At 47.5% G+C, this 16,038-nt stretch overlaps 1 protein-coding gene across 1 annotated transcript in view; it reads left to right on the top strand.

The window, feature by feature from the left end:
• Positions 1–6,896: 6,896 nt before the first annotated feature.
• ITGAE (integrin subunit alpha E) overlaps positions 6,897–16,038 on the top strand; it is a gene marked incomplete at its 5' end in the record, with an annotated part of 52,543 nt that continues 43,401 nt past the window's right edge. The window contains 5 exons of the mRNA XM_083481268.1: positions 6,897–7,027; positions 10,174–10,265; positions 10,519–10,586; positions 12,500–12,617; positions 13,125–13,244. Coding sequence (XP_083337394.1) covers positions 6,897–7,027; positions 10,174–10,265; positions 10,519–10,586; positions 12,500–12,617; positions 13,125–13,244 — 529 coding nt within the window. The remainder of the gene's footprint in view (positions 7,028–10,173; positions 10,266–10,518; positions 10,587–12,499; positions 12,618–13,124; positions 13,245–16,038) is intronic.

Below are 16,038 nucleotides of genomic sequence, written 5' to 3'. Positions count from 1 at the left end.
GTGAACCAAAGATTGGGGCCCCCCCCTTGCTCTGGGTGGCGTGTGAGCAAGTGTGGCAGCCCCTAGATAAAATCTGTCCTTCAGGTGGTGCTGTTTTTGGCCTGGAAAGTGTCAGAGCACCCAAAGAAAATTATGGCAGGTGAGCAGAGTCTGGGGCCTGTTCTATCTACAACCACCTTTCCCCTCTCTGAACGAAGCAGCAAATGTAGCCCAGAAGATGTTGCTTGTCAAAATGCCGGAAGACAAAAGATGTGCGGCCCCCACACAGGTGCAAAACTGAAACCCCTTTGAGTGGGCTTGAAAGAGAGCAGGTGGAGGAAAGGTGGTCCCTGAAGATAGCCTTTGATGCAAACGGCGCCTCGGCTTCGCCTGGAGCCTCAGAGACTCAACCACATCTTGAAACTCATGTGAGGAAACCCACAACGGGCTTGTCTCGAGTTGTGTCTCATCAGTGACAGAGGCAGCAGTTCTGGAAAAGGCCCCCCCTCTTTCAGGCCACAAGCAGCTGCTACTCGTGAGTTTTATCTCAGAAGCTTTTGCACTGTCCACCCAGGAGCATCTCAGCCATGACCACTCTTCACTTCCTCCTCCTGCTTCTGGGTAAGTGAATCATCTCTTCTGCACAATTAACAGAAAGATTTTTTTGGGGGGGGGGGAAATGTTGCGCTGGTGGCGATATTTTTCTCACTGCCTCGCCACATCTTTTTTGCACGACATAGGAAGCTGCTGTGCATATACTGAAGTCCATCTTAGTTCAGTGATGTCTACGGTCCAGTTCAGTACTGAATGGCAGTGGCTCTTGGGGGTTTTAGACAAGGGGACTTTTCCAGCGCTACCTGGAACTGCTGAAGATTGGACCTAGGACCTCCTGCATGAAAAGCAGCTACACTGAGATAAAGCAAGATTTCAGCCCTTACTGCTCTGAATTAAGGGAGCTGGGCATGTTTAGCCTGGAGAAGAGGAGGTTAAGGGGTGATATGATAGCCATGTTCAAATATATAAAAGGATGTCACATAGAGGAGGGAGAAAGGTTGTTTTCTGCTGCTCCAGAGAAGCGGACACGGGGCAATGGATCCAAACTACAAGAAAGAAGATTCCACCTAAACATTAGGAAGAACTTCCTGACAGTAAGAGCTGTTTGACAGTGGAATTTGCTGCCAAGGAGTGTGGTGGAGTCTCCTACTTTGGAGGTCTTTAAGCAGAGGCTTGACAACCATATGTCAGGAGTGCTCTGATGGTGTTTCCTGCTTGGCAGGGGGTTCGACTCGATGGCCCTTGTGGTCTCTTCCAACTCTATGATTCTATGATTCTATGATTCTAAGGGCTGATTTAAATAGGAACATAGGAAGCTACCTTATGCCATTGTCAGAACTTCGGTCCATCAAGCCCAATATTGTTGATTGGGTTTCAGACGGGGGTCTCTCACAGCCCTACCTGTAGACGCTGGGCTTTGAACCCCGCTTGCAAAGAGAGTCGTGTCTCTTCCCCGGACTCTCTGGGATATGATTTTAGGTTATGTTCCCCCTCCCCCAATCCAAACTGCATCCTATCGTGCTTTCCAAACACAAGAGCTTCTTTCAAAGTGGTTTGCAATCATTTACGAACTTCAAAAGAATTCATTCAGTAATGAGACAAGTCACAGAGAAACCTAGTATAAAGCAGCTTTTGCAATACTGTATGTGCTAAAAGGCTTAGGCCCCAAATATCGGCCCCTACAGACTTCCGCAGATATAAAAATCAGCAGAGGGATGGTGGCAGCCCTGGAGAGAAGCGTTTTCTGTAGCAGCCCCTAAGCTGTGGGACTCCCTCCCACAGAGCTGTGTTGTTAAGTTTTCATGGAATATGAATATACATCTCCTTACCCTGATCTTTGACAACTGAAATGTCCATTCTTGGGACCAACTGTATTCCTGAGATAGCCATTTGTTTTAAACTGTTTTTAATGTCTCATTTTTAATTGTCGGGGTCTGCCTTGGGACCTTGGGGTGAAGAGCAGGTCGATAAATCAAATTATTATTAGCAGCAGCAGCAACAACAACAACTCGAATTCTCCAAGTTGCCGTGTTGATAAAATAGCTCAGGAAGCCTCAAGTTTCCCAAAAGTTGTTAATTAGTTAATTCCTTTTTTCACTGAGCACCAAGATAGGCTTCTATTTCATAGGAGGAGACCTGTAGCTCAGTGGTTGAGCTTTGCATGGAGAAGGTTCAATCCTCGGTGTCTGCAGGTAGGGCTGGGAATTGTCCCCTGTGATTCAGTCACACACCCGCAAATTTGGGCTGCACCGTCATCCTTTTCACATTCTTTTTGTGAAAAAGGGAAGTGGAGGGGAAATGCTCTGGAGAGCCTGGGCTGACGTAATGTCTCCTCTAGCCTCCCCACAAATAAGTCAGAATGAATACTCAATGAACAGGTCATTTGGAAGATCCATCAAACGCTGTGGGTGGCCCTGCCAGTCAGTGAGGCGGTGAGAGGGCATGTATTTTCTGGACTCATGGGGGATCCACGCTTGTGTTTTACTGGAACACTCAGAACCACTTCTTCTTCTTTGGCGATCGCTCGTAGCTGAGTAAGATGGTCTTCCAAAGCAAGGTTTTAAAAGTGAGTCCGTAAGTGACTGCAGAGGCCAATTTTGTATCCACATGTCCTTCCACAGTGGGGACATTGGTTTCCAGGTGGGAGTTGATCACGGTGTGGATTTGCCAAGCGTGTCTTCCTCCTAGCACGTTTCTCCTTTTCATCCTTTGGTTTGAGCGCCTTCAAAACCCATTGCACCTTTGGCAAAGGCTGTTCTCCAACTGGAGCACTCGCAGGCCAGTGTTTCCCAGCTGTCGGTGTTTATACTACATTTTTTTAGATTTGCCTTGAGACAGCCTTTAAATCTCTTTTGTTGACCACCAGCATTACGCTTCCCACTAACCACTAACACAAAAGATGCACACTTGGGAATTATAATGAGCCTTTGCAAATTTTCACCTAAGAAAACCCTCACTCCTTTTGGCACTTGAGATGCATATTTTAGGACCCACCTTATTTTTGTGATTGTAAGTTTTTTAAAATAATAATAATTATTATTTTACATTACAAAACAGCACTACACCACCCTCCCACCTTTTCTGAAGATGTGAGGTCAGACTACGCCGAAGCTCACATCTCTTAAATTGTCATAGTCCATTTGTGTGGCATACAGTCATAGCAACCAATATTATATATATATATAATGTGGAGAAGGTCCCACATTCTCCTCTTTTGCACTGCGCACAATAAAAGGACACCAATCCACTGGAAATGGGTCTTTTTGTTTCATTTCCATTGCTATTTTTCGTTTAATGGTTAATTTTTCCGTCAGCGCTAATGGCCAGACTATTTTTATGCTGAGTCGTCAATGTTGCACCATCTAAGAATTTCCATTATTACCAGTCTGGCTCCTAATAAAGCCGGCCAAAAAGATGCTTAAGATGCAGGTTCAGATTGTCTTCCTAGAAAAGATTAAGTAAAGTCTGGGCCTCTGACTAGACTTTGTCCAGTTATCTCCAATTTCTTTGAACACATCCGCTCAGAATGCGGCCACCTTATCACAAGTCCACCACATTTACATTGCAAGTAGTTTTAAGTGACTTTAACAATGTGCTTTAATTGTCACAAGGTGCCCCAGGACCTTGGAGTGAAGGGCAGATGATGGATCACAATAACAGTAATAATAATAATTTTAAATGCTGAGGCACATTTCATGTCATGTCTGGCTTGGATCTGAGCTGAGAAAAGTTCCTTTTCCACGGAAACTGCTCAGCTCTATACCTCTTATGTCTTCTTCTTCTTTGGTGATCTCTCGTAGCTGAGTAAGATTGCTTTCCATAAACACGGTTTTAACAATGAGTCCGTAAGTGACTGTGGAGGCCAATTCTGGATCCACACGTCCTTCCACAGTGGGGACATTGGTTTCCAGGTGGGAGTTGATCACGGTGTGGATTTGCCAAGTGTGCCTTCCTCTTAGCGCGTTTCTCCCTTGAGTCCTGAGTTCGAGCGTCTTCAAAGCCCATGACACCTTTGGCAAAGGCTGTTCTCCAACTGGAGCACTCGCAGGCCAGCATTTCCCAATTGTCGGTGTTTATACTACATTCTTTTAAAAGAGTCTTTAAACCTCTTTTGTTGACCACCAGCATTGTTGTTGTTCAGTTGTTTAGTTGTGTCTGACTCTTCATGACCCCCTGAACCAGAGCACACCAGGCACTCCTGTATTCCACTGCCTCCCGCAGTATAGTCAAACTCATGCTGGTAGCTTCAATAACACTGTCCCACCATCTCGTCCTCTGTCGTTCCCTTCTCCTTGTGCCCTACATCTTTCCCAACATCAGGGTCTCTTTTCCAGGGAGTCTTCTCTTCTCATGAGGTGGCCAAAGTATTGGAGCCTCAGCTTCATGATCTGTCCTTCCAGTAAGCACTCAGGGCTGATTTCCTTCAGAATGGAGAGGTTTGATCTTCTTGCAGTCCATGGGACTCTCAAGAGTCTCCTCCGGTATCCATTCAAAAGCATCCATTCTTCGGCGATCAGCCTTCTTTATGGTCCAGCTCTCACTTCCATACATCACTACAGGGAAAACCATAGCTTTAACTACAGTATATGGACCTTTGTCGGCAAGGTGGTGTCTCTGCTTTTTAAGATGCTGTCTAGGTTTGTCATTGCTTTTCTCCCAAGAAGCAGGCGTCACTCTTTCCATTTTTAAGTTTGGAATAGAGTAGTTGCTTTGGCAGATGCTCATCAGGCATCCGCACAACATGACCAGTCCAACGAAGTTGATGTTGTTTATGCACGATGCCTATGTACCAATCTGATCCATGCATTAAAGGTTTTGGGCAAATTGGATTCAGCTGTAAAAGATTCACCCACAGGAATTATAATGAGCATTTGCAAATTTCCACCTAAGAAAAGGCAAAGAAAATACCTCCCCCCCCCCGCTACATGTTAAATGCTGAGAGACATTTAGCGTCATGTCTAGTTTGGATCTGAGCTGCTATGCCACAAAAACCACAGTGTTCTGCAAGACTTCTTCAAGATGAGACTTCCCCATCTAGAAAAATGAGTTCTCAGGGGGTGGGGAGCTTAGTCATATCAATAAAAATAGCAATTCCATCCCACACTTGCAGTGAACCTGTTGTTTAAAGTAGCAGCACTTACTTTTGGAACTCCCAGCCCATTGATGTTAGAAATATGCCTTTACTGCATTTCCTTCGGCACCTGCAAAAAAATGTTTGTTTCGGCAACCTTACCAGGGCATATAATTTTAGCCTGAGAGTGGGCATTGTGTAACACTAAACCAAGGTTTGGAGTTACATCTGAACCACTGCTGTATCAGAACCATAGCTTTCCTACTGAAATATACTCGGAGTCCTGTAGTGATTTCATGCTCTTTATTGCAGCTTGCAAAACAGTGATTGAATTGCCCCCAAACCTCAAGCTTTTTATATACATTATTTACACAATGAGTCCCATCTGATTGGCTGATTCTGCTTCCCTCCTGAAACCTGATTGGTCTTTTCCTGCCGGCCAATCACTTGTTGCATTCTAGGATTCTACTTGCCTATTGTTCTAGGATCCAAGCTTAGGACATAACACCTACCCAACTTGCAGCTTCTTTCTCCTTCCTAGAATAAGGTGGAAGGGATCTCCGAAGGCCATTTAGTTCAACCCCTGCTGCCAGGCTAGGGCCACCCATCACCCTCTGTTAAAAACCCACTGACTTCTGAGGCAGCCCATTCCTCATCAGAATGTACTTCCTAATCATAGAATCATAGAATCATAGAGTTGGAATAGACCACAAGGGCCATCGAGTCCAACCCCCTGCCAAGCAGGAAACACCATCAGAGCACTCCTGACATATGGTTGTCAAGCCTCTGCTTAAAGACCTCCAAAGTAGGAGACTCCACCACACTCCTTGGCAGCAAATTCCACTGTTGAACAGCTCTTACTGTCAGGAAGTTCTTCCTAATGTTTAGGTGGAATCTTCTTTCTTGTAGTTTGGATCCATTGCTCCGTGTCCGCTTCTCTGGAGCAACAGAAAACAACCTTTCTCCCTCCTCTATGTGACATCCTTTTATATATTTGAACATGGCTATCATATCACCCCTTAACCTCCTCTTCTCCAGGCTAAACATGCCCAGCTCCCTTAGCTGTTCCTCATAAGGCATCGTTTCCAGGCCTTTGACCATTTTGGTTGCCCTCCTCTGGACACGTTCCAGTTTGTCAGTGTCCTTCTTGAACTGTGGTGCCCAGAACTGGACACAGTACTCCAGGTGAGGTCTGACCAGAGCAGAATACAGTGGCACTATTACTTCCCTTGATCTAGATGCTATACTCCTATTGATGCAGCCCAGAATTGCATTGGCTTTTTTAGCTGCCGCGTCACACTGTTGGCTCATGTCAAGTTTGTGGTCAACCAAGACTCCTAGATCCTTTTCACATGTACTGCTCTCAAGCCAGGTGTCACCCATCTTGTATTTGTGCCTCTCATTTTTTTGCCCAAGTGCAATACTTTACATTTCTCCCTGTTAAAATTCATCTTGTTTGTTTTGGCCCAGTTCTCTAATCTGTCAAGGTCATTTTGAAGTGTGATCCTGTCCTCTGGGGTGTTAGCCACCCCTCCCAGTTTGGTGTCATCTGCAAATTTGATCAGGATGCCCTTGAGTCCATCATCCAAGTCATTGATAAAGATGTTGAATAAGACCGGGCCCAAGACAGAACCCTGTGGCACCCCACTAGTCACTCTTCTCCAGGATGAAGAGGAACCATTGATGAGCACCCTTTGGGTTCGGTCAGTCAGCCAGTTACAAATCCACTGAGTGGTAGTGGTAATGTTTAAACAAATTCCCACCTGCTGTCATTTCAAGCCGCCATTCACTCATGGTCTTTCTCTCAGCTCCAGATCCTCTGAAGAGCTTTAACATTGATACCAGCTGGAGGTGGGTCTCACCACAAGTCTCCCCTTCCTTTGGACATCAGGTTTTCCAACACACAGATGGGCGACGGAACTGGTAAGGGGAAACGTCTTGAGGCTGGTTGGGGGGGAAAGGAAACTGCCCCACTTCCTGCAACTGGAAGAATTTTCCATAGAAAGGTGCAAAATTGCATCCATGTGTGTGCCAAATCACCACATAAATCACTGCACAGCCCTGACTCAGTGGCTTGGACTGAGACAAAGGATTGTTTCCGCACATTAAACACGTAAATTGGGTAACCAACGGCAGAAGGTCAGTCTCATTTGAAAACCGCTGTGTGATTGGCCACTGTGAAGGACAGATGGGGAGAAATGTGATTTTGTTTGCATTTGAATAAGAAATTATCGAATTCCCATTGCTCGGACCAATCTGCAAGAATGGAAGCCTTCCAAATTCACGCTTCTCCAAATTTTACGATGTAGTTCTCCAACAAACACTGTGCACAAAAATGCATATATATGGGGAAAGAGTACCTAAAAATGGATATATTAGCAAAAATAAAGATGCAGTTACCCTGTGGGGGATATTGGTTGCAAAAATGTACATACTGTATGGCATATAAAAATATGGAAATTAGGAAATATGTGCACTAGAGTATTGATGAATTGTCATGAGGACTTCTTGTACAAAAATAACTTGCAAACTGGTGCAGAAATGTGGGGAACGGAATTTAAGGTGGGGTTATAATTATTATTTAAGTGAGGCACCGAAATGGACAGATGTGTCCATTCTTAGAGGTAGGTTTGGCTGAGAGACAGTGGCTGATCCAAGGTCAGCACTTCAAAGAGCTTCATGGCAGAGTGGAGATTCGAACCCCGGACTCTCAGGCCCTAATCCTGTGCTCTAACCATTACTCTCTGCTTTCTCTCCCTGACTTCGCTGAGCTGGGCCTGATGGGCTTGGAGTCTGGCAACATCTGGCCATTTCTGCCCAAGAGCATCTCTGCACTACATACTCAAAGGAGCCCCCCCCCCCAAATCCCAGCTTTGATTTGAACGTACGCTGAGCCAGCTCTTCGGTCCCTCTACCCTAGTGCTGTCTGCTCTGACCGGCAGCAACTTTCCAAGGTCCCAGGCAGACAAGGCTCTTTTCTCATCACCCGCTTCCTGAACCATTTTTAACTGGCGATTCCGGGGATCAAATCTGGGTCCTTCTGTTTGCAAGAAAAAGTGTGTTTGCTCTTCTGTTCCATTGTAGCTCCTTGTTGAGTTAACATAATTATGAAGGAATGGGGGTGTTTCTCAGATGCATGAACAAAATCTTGAAAGCTGCACAGAGGCTTGCTCTGGCCCACAGTGAGCAATATAGATTAGTGGTTTCCTTTAGCATATCCTGCCAGAGGGCTGCGCTGAGAAATAGATTTTGGTTTGTATTATAAAACATGCTTTTTCATACTAGGAAGACAAGGGGAAGAATGATGACGACCACTCACTGGAGCTTCTGCATTCAGGAGTACTCTACCCCCTGAGTAACCAAAAGCTCCAGCCCTGGCTGTAGGGCGGTTGCATGTCCAACTTTGCAGGGGGACATCTTAGGTCTGCTCCAGGGCTGGAGAGCCTTTGGCCCTCCAGATGTTGTTGGATGCCCAGCTTTCAGCAGCCAGCATGGCCAATGGTCAGGGGTGCCAGTTCCTGGGGGCCGAGCCCTTTGGGGGGCCATAAGGTAAAGGTACTCCTGCCCCTACCGGCCAGTCGTGTCCGACTCTAGGGTTGCGTGCTCATCTCGCTCTATAGGCCGTGAGCCGGCGCCGTCCGAAGACACGTCCGGGTCACGTGGCCAGCGTGACGAAGCTGCCGCTGGTGAGCCAGCACCAGCGCAGCACACGGAAACACCGTTTACCTTCCCGCTAGAAAGCAGTCCCTATTTATCTACGTGCACTTAAGAGTGCTTTCGAACTGCTAGGTTGGCAGGAGCAGGGACCGAACAACGGGAGCTCACCCCGCCGCAGGGATTCGAACCGCCGACCATACGATCAGCAAGTCCTAGGCACTGAGGTTTTACCCACAGCACCACCTGCATTGGGGGACCATATATATATATATAAGGGATGCGGGTGGCACTGTGGGTTAAACCACAGAGCCTAGGACTTGCCGATCAGAAGGTCGGCTGTTCGAATCCCCGCGATGGGGTGAGCTCCCGTTGCTTAGTCCCTGCTCCTGCCAACCTAGCAGTTCAAAAGCACGTCAAAGTGCAAGTAGATCAATAGGTACCGCTCCAGCAGGAAGGTCAACGGCGTTTCCATGCGCTGCTCTGGTTCGCCAGAAGCGGCTTAGTCATGCTGGACACATGACCCGGAAACTGTACGCCGGCTCCCTCGGCCAATAAAGCGAGATGAGCGCCGCAACCCCAGAGTCGGCCACGACTGGACCTAATGGTCAGGGGTCCCTTTACCTTTACCCATCCATATATGAACTAGCATGTGTACTCTTTAAATCTAAATGTCCTGAGCATTTCATGCAAATTTTCTCTTTCTGTTGGGGTCTGCTAATAAGGCCCAAGCTGCCTTGGTCACCCAAAAGCCAATAAATGTCATATAGACAGAGGAGATTCCCATAATCACTTGTTTATTCAGCTAAGTAAAACAGAGCGGGCAAGCCACACTCACCAGTGTGATGGTGAAGCCACGCCAAAAAGCCTTTGTTCATACTTTTTATAGGAATTTCCCCCTTTTGAGGTTCCTTGCGCTGATCAAAACAGGACACCCTGCCTGGAGACCTTGAAACGGACAGCTGCCAGGCAGAGGGAGGTTTTCCCGAAAATCGCCTAGCAACGTTATCTGGTCTTCACATATTTGTGGCTCACCCTCCTAAATTCTAAAGCAGGCGGTTTTTTACAGAAGCAAAATGGCATCAGTTAGGCTAACCCAAAAAAACACAACAAGAGCAGGCCTCTGTGGCTTTTCCTGAGACCCCAAACTTTCGTTTATTTTGGAGATTTTGAAAAATTGAAAAAAGGTCAGCAAATTTGGCCACCTCCCTGCCAAAAAAAAATCTCAAAAACTTTTGTGTCTGGATCGTCACACTCCAGATCTCTGATTTCACACTAAATGGCAGGCTAGGTATATTCTCCATGTGTTTGGATCTGATCATTCTTATCCCCACTGTTCTTCTTCTGTTTTCTGTTTGCAAAGAGACTGGATTTTCTCTCTCTCTCTCTCTCTTCCTCTCTCTCCCTCAAAAAAGGATTGTAGCTGCTTCTTTGGGGCCAGGCGACTTGGGCAAGCTGTATAAATGCAACCCGCAGGATAACCATTGCGAAGCAGTAAGCTTAGGCGGTACGTACACTTCTTAATTTTTCATATTCGTGAATCCATACCTGGTCTTCCATCAAACGTATGCGAGGCAAGGCAGCTCGTGCAAAACGAAGCCACCGAATTTGTTGGGTGGCTTCCAACAAATTAAAACACAATACGACACCAGACGTTAAAAACTTTCCCAAACAGTGGGGAGGTGAAAATAAAGTTGTGTGTGTGTGTATGTGTGTGTTCTCATATCTATAACCCCAATTTCTTTCTTCTCTCTCTCAAGAAAACATTCGGAAACTGAAAAAGCTCCGGTCTGGTATTGCTGTAGCCCAAAGCCCAGAACATATCCTGGTAAGTCGCAGAGAGATTTTGCAGAGTTGAATGTGTTTTGCTTTTGTAAAGAAAGTTGCCTCAAGCCAGGGATACAATTAAGATTGTGGCAACAAAGTCTAGTCATGTAACTGGCCCTCAAGGGTTAGGTGGGCCAAGAAGGCGCCCCCAGTGTTATCTCACCCCACCAGCTGCCCCCATGCCATGCCATGTATAAATCTTAAATTCAACATACCCACTTAATTCATCCTTTTTTTAGTTCCAAGGTCACCATTTATTTCCATGCATTTATTCACCTTTGAACATTTTACACATATGGTACATGACGGAGTTGGGGAACCTGTGGTCCGGCAAAGGTCAGGAAACAGAGAGTTCCAGACCAGAGAAGCCTTCTGGTAAAGACCTCGGAAAATATGAAAAGTATCTGAAACTGGGAAGTGAACCCTGAGCAGAGGGAAGACCTCATGTAAATCCCTGGGAACAAGCCTGGGAGTTAACTGGGGCAGAGTTAGGAAGGGTAATTGGCTAATATTATTGTAACCTTACACTTCAGGAAGAACTTTATGACAACAACAACAACAACAATTCTACCCTGCCCATCTAGCTGGGTTTCCCCAGCCACTCTGGTCAACTTCCAACAAAATATTAAAAATACATTAAGACATCAGTCATTAAAAACTTCCCTAAACAGGGCTGCCTTCAGATGTTTTTTAAATGTCAGATAGTTGTTTATTTCCTTGACATCTGGTGAGAGGGCGTTCTACAGGGCAGGTGCCACTACCGAGAAGGCCCTCTACTTGGTTCCCTGTAACCTCACTTCTTACAGGGAGGGAACCACCAGAAGGCCCTCAGCACTGGATCTCAGTGTCCGTGCTGAATGATGGGGGTGGAGACGCTCCTTCAGGTTTACTGGGCCAAGGCCATTTAGGGCTTTCAGGGTCAGCACCAACACTTTGAATTGTGCCTGGAAATATACTAGGAGCCAATGTAGGTCTTTCAATACCAGTGTTATGTGGCCTTGGCGGACGCTCCCAATCACCAGTCTAGCTGCCACATTCTGGATTAATTGTAGTTTCTGGGTCACCTTCAAATGTAGCCCCATGTAGAGCGCATTGTAGTAGTCCAAGCGGGAGATAACTATGCACCACTCTGGCGAGACAGTCCGCGGGCAGGGAGGGTCTCATCCTGCGTACCAGATGGAGCTGGGAGACAGCTGCCCTGGACACAGAATTGACCTGTGCCTCCATGGACAGCTGTGAGTCCAAAATGACTCCCAGGCTGCGCACCTGGTCCTTCAAGGGCACATTTTCCCCATTCAGGACCAGGGACTCCTCCACACCTGCCCACCTCCTGTCCCCCCAAAACAGTACTTCTGTCTTGTCTGGATTCAACCTCAATCTGTTAGCCGCCATCCATCCTCGAACAGGAAGAGCTGCTGGACAGTGGTCTCCCTTGAGAGGTTGTAGACCATCCTTGGAAGTTTTAAAGCAGAGGTCATGGATGCTTTTAGTTGAGATTCCTGCATCGCAGGGGGTTGGACTAGATGACCCTTGGGTCCCTTCCAACTCTGCAATTCCATGATTCTCTCTGTGAAGTGAAAGGGGCTCCACCCCTTTGCCATCTCACACAGTTATCTTTGATGCTTTGCGTTCTTCTTAATGGCCCATTCCCAAGCTAGCACCTCACCACCCTGGCTTACTTAGCCCTTAACACATGCTGATTCCAGAGGATTAGCACTGTCTAGCACACAGCCCAATGCAAACAGGTCTGCCCAAATGTCTGTCTGATACACTATTTCCCAGTTTTAACACTGCCAAATATTTATTAAATTCTGACACTTGCTCATTCTGGAGATCACAGTCGCCTTGCGCCCGCAAACTCATAACAATATAAAGTCTCTGCTTCTCGGTTTCTTTGTCTCTCTCCCTTGACAGGCTTGTCTCCAGCACAGACGTCGTCAGCGGCGTCGAGTCACAGAGGAGCTGAACGGTCTTTGTGTCCTGCTTTCAGCTGACTTCCAGGAGAAGGCTTTTATCAACCTCACAGACATCAGTACGAGATGTAGATGTGTATTTAGATATTATTGGCCACAGCCGTGTTCGGTTCATCGGGTGCAGGAGGAAACTGGCCCCGTGTCCTGAGCCCCCATTTGTGTCTGACATTTCCTCTAGCATATTTCCCCCTGAGCTGTGGTTTTGTGTCTGATTCTAACCCCAAAGCCACCATCTCCCCCCGACGCGGCCAAGTTGCACCAAGCCCTTGAGCCGCCATTTTGCATCTGATTCTGCCCCTGGCGGTTTCCCAGTTTGCATATGGTTTCCAGAAGCCCAAATGAAATGCAAACTGGCCTGAATTTCTCCCCTCATCCCTGCTCTACGCAGGTACAATGGGAATAATGTCTGCTTGCTGATTAGCTTTGACTGTCAGATGTGAGCATCGCTTTGACTTTGCCCAGCCTTTCTCTTGCTACCTTTGACTGGTTCTTATCTGGTGGTCCTCCTGTTCCTTCAGATGCCTTACTGTCGCTCTTGTTTTTATCGGTTTCTGCACTTCCTGTAGTCGAAACCAAGTTATTAAGCCAGAGGAGCGAAGAGCGGGGGAAAAGGGACACCCACAGTCACAAAATCGGCGGCGTTGACACCAACAAGTTTGGTTTGGCTGCTAGTAGTGCATGCAAAGGTGAGATTGAAAGATGGAACTTTGTTTTGTTTAATTGATTACATTATTATTATTATTATTACTACTACTACTACTACTACTACTACTACTACTACTACTACATAACATTTACATTTGATTTGGGGTTTGTTGGAGACATGCGGCTGGGTGCTGTGAGATTCCGACCGCGTTTGGATCACACAATTAACACACTATGATACCACTTTAAACATTCATAAAAAGGTAAAGGTAAAGGGACCCCTGACCATTAGGTCCAGTCGCGGACGACTCTGGGGTTGCGCGCTCATCTCGCTTTATTGGCCAAGGGAGCCGGCGTACAGCTTCCGGGTCATGTGGCCAGCATGACTAAGCCACTTCTGGCGAACCAGAGCAGCGCACGGAAACGCCATTTACCTTCCCGCCAGAGTAGTACCTATTTATCTACTTGCACTTTGACGTGCTTTCGAACTGCTAGGTTGGCAGGAGCAGGGACTGAGCAACGGGAGCTCACCCTGTCACGGGGATTTGAACCGCCGACCTTCTGATCTGCAAGTCCTAGGCTCTGTGGTTTAACCCACAGCGCCACCCAGGTCCTTTTAAACATTCATAAAAGGTAAAAGTAAAGGTACCCCTGGCAGTACGGCCCAGTCGTGACCGACTCTGGGGTTGCGTGCTCATCTCGCTTAAGAGGCCGGGAGCCAGCGCTGTCCGAAGACACTTCCGGGTCACGTGGCTAGCGTGACGAAGCTGCTCTGGCGAGCCAGCACCAGCGCAGCGCGCGGAAACGCTGTTTACCTTCCCGTTATAAAGCGATACCTATTTATCTACTTGCACTTAGGGGTGCTTTCGAACTGCTAGGTGGGCAGGAGCTGGGACCGAACGACGGGAGCTCACCCCGCCGCGGGGATTCGAACTGCCGACCATACGATCGGCAAGCCCTAGGCACTGAGGTTTTACCCACAGCGCCACCCGCGTCCCAACTTTAAACATTCATAGCTCCCCACAAATAATTCTGGGGGCTCTATTTTGTGAAGGGAACTCTGTTGCAGCAGAAAAATAAAGATCTGCCTTGCTTTCACTGCATCCTGCCTCCGTCCATTCATCTCTGACCGATCATGGACTTAGGGGGCTCAGTTCCTTGGGGAGTTGGGCAGCAAAAGCCAACCGCCCTTATTTGTCTATGTCGTGAAGGGTGCTTGGAGTTGGTAGGAGAAGACTCCCTTTCCATTCCCCTCCCAGAGCTACAGTTCCCAGAGTGTTTTAACACACAATCCCTCTTCAGAACTGAAGCTCTGGAAAGAGAATGGAGGGTCCCCTAGCAAATCTCAGCTCCCAGAATTCTTTGGGGGGAAGCCATGACTGTTTAAAGCGGTATTATACTAATTTAAATACAGTGGTGCCTTGCAAGACGAAAAGAATCCGTTCTGTGATTCTCTTCGTCTAGTGGTTTTTTCGTCTTGCGAAGCAAGCCCATTGACGGATTAGCGGATTAGCGCTATTAGCGGCTTTTAGCGGCTTATCTGCTGATCGGATCAGCTGATAAGTGGCTTAGCGGCTTAGAAAAAGGGGGGGAGGGGAAAAAACCAGCAGGAACTCGCAAGACATTGTCGTCTTGCGAAGCAAGCCCATAGGAGATTCGTTTTGCGAAGCACCTCCAAAACGGAAAACTCTTTCGTCTAGCGAGTCTTCCGTCTTGCGAGGCATTTGTCTTGCGGGGCACCACTGTAGTGTGAATGCGGCCTCTGGGTTTGGTTCTTTTGTTTGTGTGTCTCTTTCTTCATAAAACCACTACCTCAGTGTCTGGCGCTTTCAAAGAGGGCAGGTCCCTGCCCCGAGGCGATTGCCATTTGATGCAGGAAGGAAATTTCCCAAACTTATGGGCTGAACTCCAGATTGCCAGCATTTTCCAGGAGAAACTATTAATATTAGTAGTAGTAGTAGACAGTGCTTTTTTCTGAAAAATTGTTTAGGGGGTACTCTCATTTTGACTCAAGAAAGTCACCATTTTATAGTTCAAATTGGGGGAAATAAATACAGTAAATGGACAAAAGTACAATGATTCACAAAATTGTTTAGGGGTATGTGTACCCTTGCTTACCCCCAGAAAAAAAGCACTGGTGGTAGATATATAGTCCTCCTTTTCTCCAAGGATCAAAAGGTGGTGTACATGCTTCCCCCTTCTCCATTTTATCTTCCCAGTGACCCTGTGAGGTGGGCAGTGGCCAGGCTGAAAGATGGCAACTGGCTCAAGGTCACCCAGTGATTACTCCCCCTTCTCCAAAATCCTTAATCCCTTCACATTAATTTTTTTTAAAAATTACAGTTTTGTCCTCCTGTTCCCAGTGGCGTAGCGTGGGTTGTCAGCACCCGGGGCAAGGCAAGTAATTTGCGCCCCCTAACCCGGGGCAAGGCAAGTAATTTGCGCCCCCTAACCTGCCGCCGCTGCCAGCTTCTTCTTGCTGCTGCCTGGTCTGGTCTGGTGTGGTTCTCTCCCGCGCTCAGCGCTGCGCTGGGCGGCCGCTGCACTGTCCCTCCCCCAGATAGTCCCTCGCTCTCTCTCCGCACCGCACACCTGGCACCCACCCCCTCCATAGTGGGCAGCGACCCGGCGGCTCGGATCGGATTCGCACAGCCAGCACTGCAGTGAGAGAGAGTGAGTGAGCCAGGTAGGGGCAGAGAGCTGAGAGTGCGAGCGCGCCCCCCCCCCCAGATGTTGCGCCCAGTGCGGCCAGCCCCCCCTGCACCCCCCACGCTACATCACTGACTGTTCCTCCAAGGAATTCTAGTAGAAATAGTCCCTCGCCCTGTCATTTCA

Source organism: Podarcis liolepis (assembly GCF_965112155.1).
Source record: "Podarcis liolepis genome assembly, chromosome: 16".
Lineage (NCBI taxonomy): Eukaryota > Metazoa > Chordata > Lepidosauria > Squamata > Lacertidae > Podarcis > Podarcis liolepis.
This window is presented reverse-complemented; position numbering and strand designations above follow the sequence as displayed.